This window comes from Rana temporaria, chromosome 5 (assembly GCF_905171775.1).
Source record: "Rana temporaria chromosome 5, aRanTem1.1, whole genome shotgun sequence".
In the NCBI taxonomy this organism is placed as follows: Eukaryota; Metazoa; Chordata; class Amphibia; order Anura; family Ranidae; genus Rana; species Rana temporaria.
In genome coordinates this window covers 5822506-5835154 of record NC_053493.1, presented here as the reverse complement: position 1 = coordinate 5835154, position 12649 = coordinate 5822506, and the positions used below count along the sequence as shown (strand labels likewise).

At 46.2% G+C, this 12649-nt stretch overlaps 1 protein-coding gene across 1 annotated transcript in view; it reads left to right on the top strand.

The window, feature by feature from the left end:
- The first annotated feature begins 359 nt into the window (after positions 1–359).
- The window catches only part of LOC120939756 (NACHT, LRR and PYD domains-containing protein 12-like), a 429782-nt gene continuing 417492 nt past the window's right edge, over positions 360–12649 (top strand). Inside the window, exons 1-3 of the mRNA XM_040352091.1 lie at positions 360–655; positions 6437–6498; positions 11711–12013. Coding sequence (XP_040208025.1) covers positions 6465–6498; positions 11711–12013 — 337 coding nt within the window. The 5' untranslated portion in view covers positions 360–655; positions 6437–6464. The remainder of the gene's footprint in view (positions 656–6436; positions 6499–11710; positions 12014–12649) is intronic.

The window sequence follows — 12649 nt, the reverse complement described above, 5'->3', positions numbered from 1 at the left end:
GTCCGTCCATGGACGATAAGAGAAATCCTATTTTTTGAGCCTTTTTTTTTTTAGGGTGGACCTCCGCTTTAATTTAGTGCTCACAGTGACAGGGGGATTGTAGTTCTCTCATGTCCTCCTACCTGTGTCATTTCCCGCCTTTTCTACCAGACAGTCACAACACTGAGGTGAGGAAGCAGGAAACGAAACTGACTTCTTTTCAACTTTACCTCAGAAGTACATTTATAATACAAGACGTCCGGGGGGCGGGGCCTGAGAAGAGGAGGGGTTTTAGTCCTGACAGGATTCACTGACACGCCATTCTCCGTTTTTTACCGACGGGTCTCCGCCCACCTTTACCTCACAGGAGCTTCTCTGAGCGGATCTTCTCCGCGGATCTTTAGTGGGCGCCCCACCTCCGTGCTCCCTTCCGAAGCACTCTGTCACAGAGGAAGCCACGCCCCACATTTAGCCCGCGCTCAGAGTGCCCCTGCTCAGGTCTGTCAGCGGCGGCCCCGCCCTCCGCCCCGAACTGTCCAATCCCGCGCTCCAGAGTGGGGAAGACTCTGTCTCCACACAGAGAGTGTCGCTGCCCTGGTCCCTCACCCCGGAGCCGTGACAGCCGGGGACCTGAGGCTGAGAGGGAGCTTTATAAAGAAGACCTCCGGCTGCCCGAGTGAGTACTGAGGTGGGAGGGGAGATTCTTCTACATGTCACCCCCCACCCATCATTCCCATACAGAGGGGACACTCCTCACTGGGATTGGTGGAGAGAGAAATGACAAATATTTTGTATTCAATCATTTATGTGGAAATAAAATTGAACTTCTTCATTTTCCACAGAATAATGGAGGATTTTCACCACTGATGTTGTTTGTTGTCATCTGTGTCCCATGGGGGGGATTTCCCTTCACTTCCTGTCCCATAATCACAACAGGAAGTGAAGGGAAATCCCTCCAAAGTGAGGGAAGTCGCCGGAACCAGTGTCCCCCATTGGAAGATTTCCCCTCTTTCTGTTCTGGTGACAACCCGAGATTTGGAATTTACTTTCACTTTTGATGATAAACAGGACAGATAAAGGAGAGGGGGGGGAGCATTTCCCGGGAGTGCAGACAGCAATACAAACCTGAGAACAATAGACTGGGGGGGGGGCACACCCTAAAATGCATAACATTAACCCCTTCAACACAGGGCATTTTAACCCCCTTCCTGCCCAGGCCAGTTTTCAGCTTTCATGCAACACTGTACTCATTTGTTTCCCACAAATAGAGATTTCTTTTGGTGGTATTTGATCACCTCTGCGGTTTTAATTTTTTGCGCTATAAATAAAAAAAGAGCGACAATTTTGAAAAAAAGCAATCTTTTTTTAACTTTTTGCTATAAGCACTTAAGGACCGGACCAATATGCAGCTAAATGACCCAAGGGGTTTTTACAATTCGGTACTGCGTCGCTTTAACTGACAATTGCGCGCTCGTGCGACGTGGCTACCAAACAAAATTGGCGTCCTTTTTTCCCCACAAATAGAGCTTTCTTTTGGTGGTATTTGATCACCTCTGCGGTTTTAATTTTTTGCGCTATAAACAAAAATAGAGCGACAATTTTGAAAAAAATGCAATATCTTTTACTTTTTGCTGTAATAAATATCCCCCAAAAACATATATAAAACATTTTTTTCCTCAGTTTAGGCCGATACGTATTCTTCTACATATTTTTGGTAAAAAAAATCGCAATAAGCGTTTATCGATTGGTTTGCGCAAAATTTATAGCGTTTACAAAATAGGGGATAGTTTTATTCCAGTTTTATTAATTATTTTTTTTTTACTACTAATGGCGGCGATCAGCGATTTTTTTTCGTGACTGCGACATTATGGCGGACACTTCGGACAATTTTGACACATTTTTGGGACCATTGTCATTTTCACAGCAAAAAATGCATTTAAATTGCATTGTTTATTGTGAAAATGACAGTTGCAGTTTGGGAGTTAACCACAGGGGGCGCTGTAGGAGTTAGGGTTCACCTAGTGTGTGTTTACAACTGTAGGGGGGTGTGGCTGTAGGTCTGATGTCATCGATCGAGTCTTCCTATAAAAGGGATCACTCGATCGATACGCCGCCACAGTGAAGCACGGGGAAGCCGTGTTTACATACGGCTCTCCCCGTTCTTCAGCTCCGGGGAGCGATCGCGACGGAGCGGCTATAAACGAATAGCCGCGCCGTCGTCCCGGATCGCTCCCCGCGGGAATCCGACCGCCGCATGTAGCGGGGGGGGGGTCCCGATCCACGTCTAGGCAGGCACGTACAGGTACGCCAATGTGCCTGTACGTGCCATTCTGCCGACGTAAATGTACATGCGGCGGTCGGGAAGTAGTTAATATCCCAATATTTTATTTTATTTTTTTGACTTTTTTTCCCCTCAGTTTAGAGCGATACGTATTCTTCTACATATTTTTTGTAAAGAAAACACTATAAGCGTTTATCGATTGGTTTGCGCAAAAGTTATAGCGTCTACAAAATAGGGGATAGATTTATGGCAATATTTATGGCACCACCTTACCGTGACGAGCATAGCTGCCCAGTAGTAATACCAATAGGCTGGGTAGGGCAAGGCCACCGCAACTTACAGGAAGCTGAAGAGTTGGTCCAGCCAACCGAGGGGAAAAGCCAATGAAGCTGTCCACACTGGGCAATTTCTAAAGATATACGTAAACTTAGAGAGAGAGATCATCTTTTAATTATTGATGCGACCTAGGAGATTGAGTGGGAGATTAGCCCAATGGGAGCAATGATCTTTAAGACGTTGGACTGAAGGTTAAAGCGGATCTCCACTCTAAAGTGGAGTCCCGCTGATCGGAACCCTCCCCCCCTCCGGTGTCACATTTGACACCTTTCAGGGGGGAGGGGGGTGCAGATACCTGTCTACAGACAGGTATCTGCACCCACTTCCAGCCCTACGATACGGGCAAAGGACGGGTTTTTCCTCCGCTTCCCGTCGCCCCCCCCCGTTGTGTGCTGGGAACACTCGGCTCCCAGCACACAGCGGGAGCCAATCGGCGGGCGCAGCGCGACTCGCGCATGCGCCGTAGGGAACCGGGCAGTGAAGCCGGAGCGCTTCACTTCCTGGTTCCCTCACCATGGATGGAGGGGGGAGCAGCAGGGTGACGAGCGATCGGCTCGTCATCTGCTGCGATCACCGCTGGACTCCAGGACAGGTAAGTGTCCTTATATTAAAAGTCAGCAGCTGCAGTATTTGTAGCTGCTTGCTTTTAATATAGTTTTTTAGTGGCACATCCGCTTTAAGGTGCTGAAAGGACCCCAGGTTCTTCGACACCCTGATCTCTAAATAAACAAATTGTTCTACCCATTGCAGGGGAGTCTGCATCCCAGACACCCTGGCCTGCTCATCTAAGGCAAAAGTCATCTAAGGTAAGGCAAAAGTCATAATGAGCTAATATGCACCGCATACTAGCTCATTATGAAATACTTACCTCGGGACGAGGTGTGTAGTACTTACCTGGTCCACGCCGAGCGAGATATCAGCTTGACTCGGCGTGTCTTCCGGGTATCGCCGCTCCAGCGCTGTGATTGGCTGGAGCGGCGATGACGTCACTCCCGCGCATGCGAGCGGGAGATTTAAATTTGGCAAGGTCCGGCGGCTGCCGGTCCTGTCCCCGTAGATCCCCCCCTGTGCATGCGCCGCTGCAATCAGCGGCACATTGCGAGGGGAATATCTCCTAAACCGTGCAGGTTTAGGAGATATTCTCCTTACCTACAGGTAAGCCTTGTTATAGGCTTACCTGTAGGTAAAAGTCAAAAAAGTGGGTTTACAAAATTTACCAAATTCATCAAAGACCTCTAATGCAGCACTCAACGAAGAATCTGCATCGTGCAGATACAACAGAGTGTCATCCGCGTATAAGGAGATCTTCTCCTCCAGGGGACCAACCCGGAGTCCCACAATAAGGCTAGACTCCCGAACTAGGACCGCCAGGGGCTCCAGTGCCAGAGCAAATAGGCTGGGCGACGGTGGGCACCTCTGGCGGGTCCCCCTCTAGAGGACAAAATAGTCCAAAAGGGTACCATTCACAGGATCCTTGCCCTGGGAGCCTGGTACAGCAGACCCAGCCAGTGGAGCAACCATGGTCCAAACCCGAATCTCCACAGCACCTCCCGCAAGTACCCCCACTCCACGGAGTCAAAAGCCTTCTCCGCATCCAGAGAGGCTATGACTATCATGCCACTCACTCCTCACTCCTCCAACCCACGGTAAAGTAGAAAAAAAGTCAGGGGAAGTCAAGGCATAGTTCAGCAAGGGGCAAAGACACGCTTACCGGTACCATCAGCAACCGACGACCATCTATGGAGAGTTCAGTGTCATGCAGCAGGGCCTGCAATGCCTCCAGCCAGGCAGCAGCATCCTTGGGGGCAGTAAAGAAACAAACGGTCTCTCCATCCACCATCCGCAGTCTAGCTGGGAACAGGATACTATACTTGATGCCCTAGGAGCGCAGAGCAGCTTTGACACTGTCGAAGGACCAACACTGTATTTGGGTTTCCATCGTGTAGTCTGGGAACTGCAGAAACTTACCATTACGGTTGGGCAGCTCCCTGGCCGCCCGGGCAGCCCTAAGCAACTCATCACTGTCCTAGACCCTCAACCCCCTCCGGGAGTCCCACGATCTGAAGATTATTCCGGTGGCTCCTGTTTTCGGCGTCCTCCGCCATATACTCTAGCACCCGAACTTTAGTTTGCAAGGCCCGGATAGAGGCCTCATGGTCAGTCACCGTGTCTTCCACTGCCCCCACGCGCCGTTTATTTTCAGCCACCCGGGAGCGGATCTTATCTAAATCTTGGCGAATCAAGCCCACATCCAGCTGCACCTCCTTGATCTTTGATGTGAGGGCAGTTTGATAGGAGTTGATAGCTGCTATAACTTCCGGTATGCCCGGAGATTCTGGGACAGAGTTCTCCTCGTGGTCAGTCTGTGACGCCATATTGCAAAGGTGGGCAGTAGGCCGCGGGGGGCACAGGAGACTAGGGTGGTTTCCACCGAGTCACACGGGGGGGGGATTTCAGCCGCTTACCCCTCTTCAGACTCCCAGAGGATTTGGAAGGCATCCAGAGGTGCCAGGATCCCTTCGATCCACTCAGTCACTAGGTACGGATAATGTAGCTGGATCACACTCCAGGAGAGCTCGAGGAACACGTCTGCTCAGTCCACCATCCCGGCCAGGCCCCCGTACCTGGCCCTCTTACTTGGGATATACTGCTTTGTAGTGCAGTCTTTCAGTAAAATGTATAAGGGATTCGTCCACACAAATGTTTTGGTCCAGGATAAACACTTTAGGAAATTGCTGGGAAAATGTATTTATTAGGGGGCGTATTTTGTATAATTTTTCATGGTTGGGGTGATCTCGGAGAGGGCACTGCGAATTATCATTAAAATGTAGGAAAAGCATGATCATGTCGTAGCATGTCCTAGACATGACAGCAGAATATATAGGCATGTGGTGGATGGGGTTGGTGGAGCAGTAGGCATGGAGTTCATTCTTCTTTGTAAGCCCCGTATTGAACGGAAGGCCCAAAAACAATTTAAATTCATCCAGTGTGAGACATCGCCACTGGAACATGCAGGTATAGCAGAGCAGCTGCTTGGCCGCATTGGTTATTATCACAAGAAAGCCGACCGTCCGCTCTAAAAAAACGACCACTTAAAGTGGATGAAAACCCCCCCCAAAATTTTTTTTGATGTCACAATGTAGAGAATAAGATTTCCTATCATCTGTGCCCAGTCTTGCCACACAGAGTTAATCCAGCTCTGAGCAATCCTCTTTTTTTATTGTTCAGGGAAATACAACAGACTTCCAGATAAAAACCAAAGTCCTTGCTTGAGTGACAGGTTATTTACATATCTCGTGCACTGCTTGCAGACATACACCGCTTCTGTAAAAAGTGCTTAATTCACATCCCCCTCTCCTCTTCCCTCCAGCTCTATGTATCTTCTGATGGCTGTTACATTTTCTCATGGCACTGAACTGTGACTCACCCCATATTTTGAAAACATTTAATCAAAACACAGGGGAGGGGATGTGAATTGAGCACTTTCTTTCAGAAGCACGGACTTTGGTTTTTATCTGGAAGTCTGTTGTATTTGGACAGATTTACCATCTGTCCAGCGTATTGGATCGGATAGAAACGGACATGCAGTCCATTTCTATCCAACCGCCCCATAGAGAACAGCGGGCTGTGTGTGTCCGCTCTACATAGGGGAGCAGGCATGAACCTGTCATCTGCCTGCTCAGTGGGGATGAGCGGAGAGATCCCCCCCCGCTGAGCAGGCAGATTCCGCCCCGTGCAAAAGGGGCCTAAGGGGGTGGGGAAGGGGGGAAGTCCCCCTTATTGATTGCCTTCATCACACTGCAAATAAGTTTTTATATTATTGTTTTGTGCTTCTTCCAGGTGAAGTCATTTTGGGTCATCTGATGTCATGGCGAGCTCCTCCTTTTCTCCTTTTATGGAAGGTATGATTGCTTATTCTGACTTTCCTTTCCAAAGTTTTCCTCCATCTCACATCTCCGGAGATTGCAATTTCTGCATTTTATAAGCCAATTTGCATATCAATAACCTGTGCATTTCCTGTATACATCTGGTCGATGAAACAGGCCTCTTTGTGTTATACACGAGTGACTGGATGAGCTCCACATTTAATGCTTAAAGTGGTTGTAAAGATTTAATTATTATTTTTTTAAATAACAAACATGTTATACTTACCTCCACTGTGCAGTTCGTTTTGCACAGTGTCCCCAAACATCCTGTTCTGGGGTCCCTCGCTGCTGTCTCGGCTCCTCCCCGCAATAGCTAACCCCCTCTGGGAAGCTCTCTCCCGAGGGGGTTAGCTTGCGGGCACATTCCCTGTCTTACACTGCGTCCAAAGTCACAGAGTGTATGACTCGGCCCCGCCCCCTGGCGGCCACGTCATTTGATTTGATTGACAACAGCGGGAGCCAATGGCTGTGCTGCTATCAATCTATCCAATCAACGCCGAGAAGCAGTGGAGAAGAGGACGGGGGGGGGGGGGGGGGGGGGAGGCTGGGAGGCTGGGGGGCCTGTGATAGCGAGGTGTTTTTTCATGGGATGCATTAACTACTTCCCGACCGCCGCATGTATATGTACGTCCACAGAATGGCACGTACAGGCAAATGGGCGTACAGGTACGTCCTTGCCTTCTAGCGGGTGGGGATCGGGACCCCCCCGCTACATGCGGCGGTCGGATTCCCGCGGAGAGCGATCCGGGACGACGGCGCGGCTATGCATTTATAGCCGCTCCGTCGCGATCGCTCCCCGGAGCTGAAGAACGGGGAGAGCCGTATGTAAACACGGCTTCCCCGTGCTTTACTGTGGCGATGCATCGATCGAGTGATCCCTTATATAGGGAGACTCGATCGATGACGTCAGTCCTACAGTCACACCCCCCTACAGTTGTAAACACACACTAGGTGAACCCTAAATCCTACAGCGCCCCCTGTGGTTAACTCCCAAACTGCAACTGTCATTTTCACAATAAACAATGCAATTTAAATGCATGTTTTGCTGTGAAAATGACAATGGTCCCAAAAATTTGTCAAAATTGTCCCAAGTGTCCGCCATAATGTCGCAGTCACGAAAAAAATCGCTGATCGCCGCCATTAGTAGTAAAAAAAAAAAAAATAATAAAAATGCAATAAAACTATCCCCTATTTTGTAAACAGTATAAATTTTGCGCAAACCAATCGATAAACGCCTATTGCGATTTTTTTTTTTTACCAAAAGTAGGCAGAAGAATACGTATCGGCCTAAACTGAGGACATTTTTTTTTTATATATGTTTTTGGGGGATATTTATTATAGCAAAAAGTAAAAAATATTGAATTTTTTTCGAAATTGTCGCTCTATTTTTGTTTATAGCGCAAAAAATAAAAACCACAGAGGTGATCAAATACCACCAAAAGAAAGCTCTATTTGTGGGGAAAAAAGGACGCCAGTTTTGTTTGGGAGCCACGTCTCACGACCGCGCAATTGTCTGTTAAAGCGACGCAGTGCCGAATCGCAAAACCTGGCCTGGGCATTTAGCTGCCTAAAGGTCCGGGGCTTAAGTGGTTAAGGTGAAAAAACACGAACCTTTAACTGTGTAGTGCTCAAGGTAGCCCTTTGTCTATAATAGTAAAGAGAAAAAGCCCCGTACAGCACAAGAAATCATCCTGGGAAGTTTGGATGCAATCCTATTACAGTATACACATTTATAGTCGGGGTGCCCAATTTATTCATTTTTTTTGTTTGTTTTAACCACTTGCTGACCATCATAACGTCCTGTTCTTTCAGTGGTGAATAATGGGCGCAGCTGCAGGCATCATTTAGATATCATTTTTTTTCTGACGGCGATTCCCTTCACCGTAATAACAATCATAGCGGCTGTTCAGCCGCTTGATCATTCTTACAGGCGGGGGGATAAAACAATGCCGGGGACACGGCAGGAAAGCATCAGATCGTTTTTTTCTTTCTTTTATCTGATACCAGCCTTGAGGAGAGATGTAGACCCCACATCTCTCCGGAAAGAGAACCGATCGCGCACCATTCCTATTACAAGGGATGTTTTTTTTTTTAAAAGGGGAAAGTGTAAAAATGTAAATCATGTAATAAAAAAATGTAAGCGTCCCTGTGAACTTGCACGCAGAAACAAACGCATACATAGCGTGTCTAAATAACCTTCAAGCCGCATATGTGTGGTATCTCCGCGAACGTTAGAGCGAGGGCAATAATTCTAGCACTAAAACTTCTCTGTAACTAAGAATGTAACCTGTAAAAAAAATATAAAGCGTCGCATATGGAGATTAAGTACTGAAATTTGTATACAAAAAAAATTGGGCTAACTTTACTGTTTGTTTTTTTATTCATGAACGTGTTATTTTCCCCCCAAAATCACATTTGGAAAAATTCCTGCGCAAATACCACAAACGCGCCATTTTATTCCCTAGAGTCCCTGCTGAAAAAAAAATATATAAAGTTTGGTTCTAAATAATCTTCTAGCAAAAAAAATTGTAATTTTTACATGTAGGAGAGAAGTGCTGGAAATCGCCTGGTGGGTAAGTGGTTACATGACTGAAAGTTCTCAAGTTTACTAGGAAAAAAACAGTAAACATGTGTAACCACCTGCTGACCAGGTTTTTTTCTGGGACTTTCTGTTTACAAGTTTAAATCAGGATTTTTTGCTAGAAAATGACTCCTCCCAATCATTATCCCTCTTTTTTTTTTTTTTAACAGAGACCCTAGGGAATTAAATGTCAATTGTTGCAATTTTTTGTCACGTGGTATTTGTGCAGCGGTTTTACAAACGCTATTTTTTAAATTATTTTTAAAATAGTTTTTCCCAATTTTTTTTTTTGTTAAAAACGTGAAAGATGATTTTATGCCGAGTAAATGGATCCCCAACATGTCACGCTTTAAAATTGCGAACACTTGTGGAATGGCGACAAACTACGGCGACAAACAGATGACGCTTTAAACACGTTATAGGTCACATGTTTGGAGCTACAGAGGAGGTCAAGAATTATTGCTTTTAGCTCTAACGATCGCGGTGATACCTGACATGTGTGGGTCGAATACCGTATACATGTGCGTGTGCGACTTATGTATGCGTTGGGATGGTGGCGTTTTAAAAAAAAAAATGTATTATTTATTTTACTATTTATTTTTACTCCCTTTTTTTTATCACTTTTATTCCCATTTACAAGGTATATAAACATACCTTATAATAGAAATAAGAATCCGGTCCTCTTTACTGTGGGATATGTGGTCAAAGAGACCCCAAATCTTTTCTTTATCTAATAAAAAGCAAAAGGTAAAAAAAAGTTTGACCTAAAAAAAAAGGCTGGACCGAAAGTGAGGTCATGACATCGCTTCGGTCCTCCAAGGCCATAAAGTCAACCAAAGATTGTTAACACTGATCACCTATGGGAGCAGCCGGCCGCACCGTCAGATCATTTCTCGGGCAAACCAGTAGAAATGGTAAGCCCGAGAAACACCGGTGGGGGTGGATGGGAACGATTTGGAAACTGTTAGAGACGCTCAAACCAGTTTCATGAGAAAGCCTGCAGACAAACAATGGTACCGGGCAGGGCTCGACAAAAATATATATAATGTTTGGGGGTTCTAATTAGAGGGAAGGAGATGGCAGTGAAAACACAGGGGAAGCTCCATTAGTTTTGTCATGCAAACGGCCACCACAAGATGGCGCCAGATCACAGAAGGAAGCATAGGCCTGCAGAAGGCTGCAAAGCCGCGACCTCAATTATCGGCCGGCGCGGCAGGGGAGGTGGGGGCGCACGGAGACACAGGACCATCCTGTGTCCCCGTGTGCCCCCACCGCGCGATCGCGTCAAGCTGCGCCGGACGGTAATTGAGGCCGTGGCTTTGCAGCCTTCCGCAGGCCTATGCTGCCTTCTGTCATCTGGCGCCAACTTGTGGTGGTCGTTGGCATGACAAGACTAATGGAGCTTCCCCTTTGTTTTCACTGCCATCTCCTTCAGTCCAATTGGAACCCCCAATCATTATATATATATATATATTTTTTATTCTAACACCCTAGAGAATAAAATGGAGATCGTTGCAATACTTTTCTGTCACACCGTATTTGCGCAGCGGTCTTACAAGCGCACTTTTTTTGGGGGGAAAATACACTTTTTTTTAATTAAAAAAATAAGACAACAATAAAGTTGGCCCAATTTTTTTCGTATATATTGTGAAAGATAATGTTACGCCGAGTAAATTGATACCCAACATGTCACGCGTCCGCTCGTGGAATGGCTACAAACTTTTACCCTTTAAAATCTCCATAGGCGAAGTTTAAAAAATTCTACAGGTTGCATGTTTTGAGTTACAGAGGAGGTCTAGGGATATAATTATTGCTCTCACTCTACCGATCGCGGCGATACCTCACACGTGTGGTTTGAACACTGCTTTCATATGCCGGCGCTTCTCTAGTACGTGCTCGCTTCTGCGTGCAAGCTCGGCGGATCGGACGCGTTTCTGGCTCCTAACTTTTTTAGCTGGCTCCTAGATTCCAAGCAAATTTGTCAAACCCTGGTACCGGGGTTATGGTGGATATCTGCAGCCATAATCCCGTTAAACCACTTGCAGGCTGCAACGTAGATATACACATTGCGATCGGCAAGTGTTAAAAAATGGTCAACCCTATTTATAAAACATTTGTTGCATAAATGTCACAAGAATTCGTCCAGGCTGCACAAATTTTCCCAGAATTTTCTGTAATACTATGACTGCCTATTATCAGCGACATCTAGTGGACAAAATGTAGTATGTTCTCTGATTTGAGGTATTTCAGAAAATTGTACTACATTTTGGCCACTAGATGGAGCTGATGATCATAGGAAGTCATAATAGAGAATATATGAGATTAATTTATGCCGCCTGGACAAATGTTTGTGCCTTTTATCCAATAATTGTTTTATAAATGGACTCCTAGGTGTTTTCTCCCAAGAAATATAACAAGTCCTCTTGAGAAGTAAATTCCCATCATGCAGACAGTATCTCCATAGGCTGATGTAGGATATTTTCCTTTCCCTTTTTTATATGCTCATTATAAGACCACCAGCGGCCAGTACTGACTTGTCTGCTCTCATGTGTCAAAAACCGTCCAATCAGGATTAATGTTTGTGGTTGCCTATTGTACTCTCTGCAGGATCGGCTCCTAGTATTCTGGGAAAGAGGAAACAAACCCCCGAAGATCTTATCCTATCTTCTCTGGGGGATCTGAGAGGAAGGGACTTCAAGAGACTTAGGAACAAATTGTCTGATTTCTCCTATGAAGATAAACGTCCCATCCCCCAAGGAAGACTGGAAAATGCGGACTGGTTCACCACCAAGGACCTCCTGATAGAAACATATGGAGAAGAAGAGGCTCTGGATGTCACCATTGATGTCTTTACTCTGATGGGTCTGATGGGAGCCGCAGATTACCTCAAGGAGAGGAGAGCACAGAGTGGTGAGTTCTCATCTATAATGACATTTTATATCAATTCCTCATAAATATCTGTGTGAAGAAGAACTAGGAATGTGATGCAGGGAAAGTCAGTGATACAGAAGCAGATCTGGATTATTCACACGGTAGGATCGGGAAAATGACTGCGCTAACAAAGTGGGCGTGACAAAGCTGCTGACACAAACAAAAGACAATTTGATTTATTATACAGGATTTATACAGCTCCAACAGTTTGCGCAACACTTTACAACATCCGGGAAGACAGTACAGTTACAATACAATTCAATACAGGAGGGATCAGAAGGCTCGTTGGAGCTTACAGTCTAGAAGATGGGAGAATGGAGAAAAATGTGCAGCGCTGAGGGAATTAAATGTGCAAAAAAGGTATTAAGTTAGCGGAAGTAAAAACTTCCTGGTAGTACCAGTACTAGTGCTAACACTAAGGCCTTGTACACACGACCGAACATGTCTGCTGAAACTGGTCCGCGGACCAGTTTCCGCGGACATGTCTGACCGTGTGTAGGGCCGACCGGACAATTTTCCGGCCTAGCGGACAGGTTTTCAGCGGACAAAAGTTTCTTAGCATGCTAAGAAACATGTCCACTGGAAAGCTGTCCGTCGGACATGTCCGATGGTCAG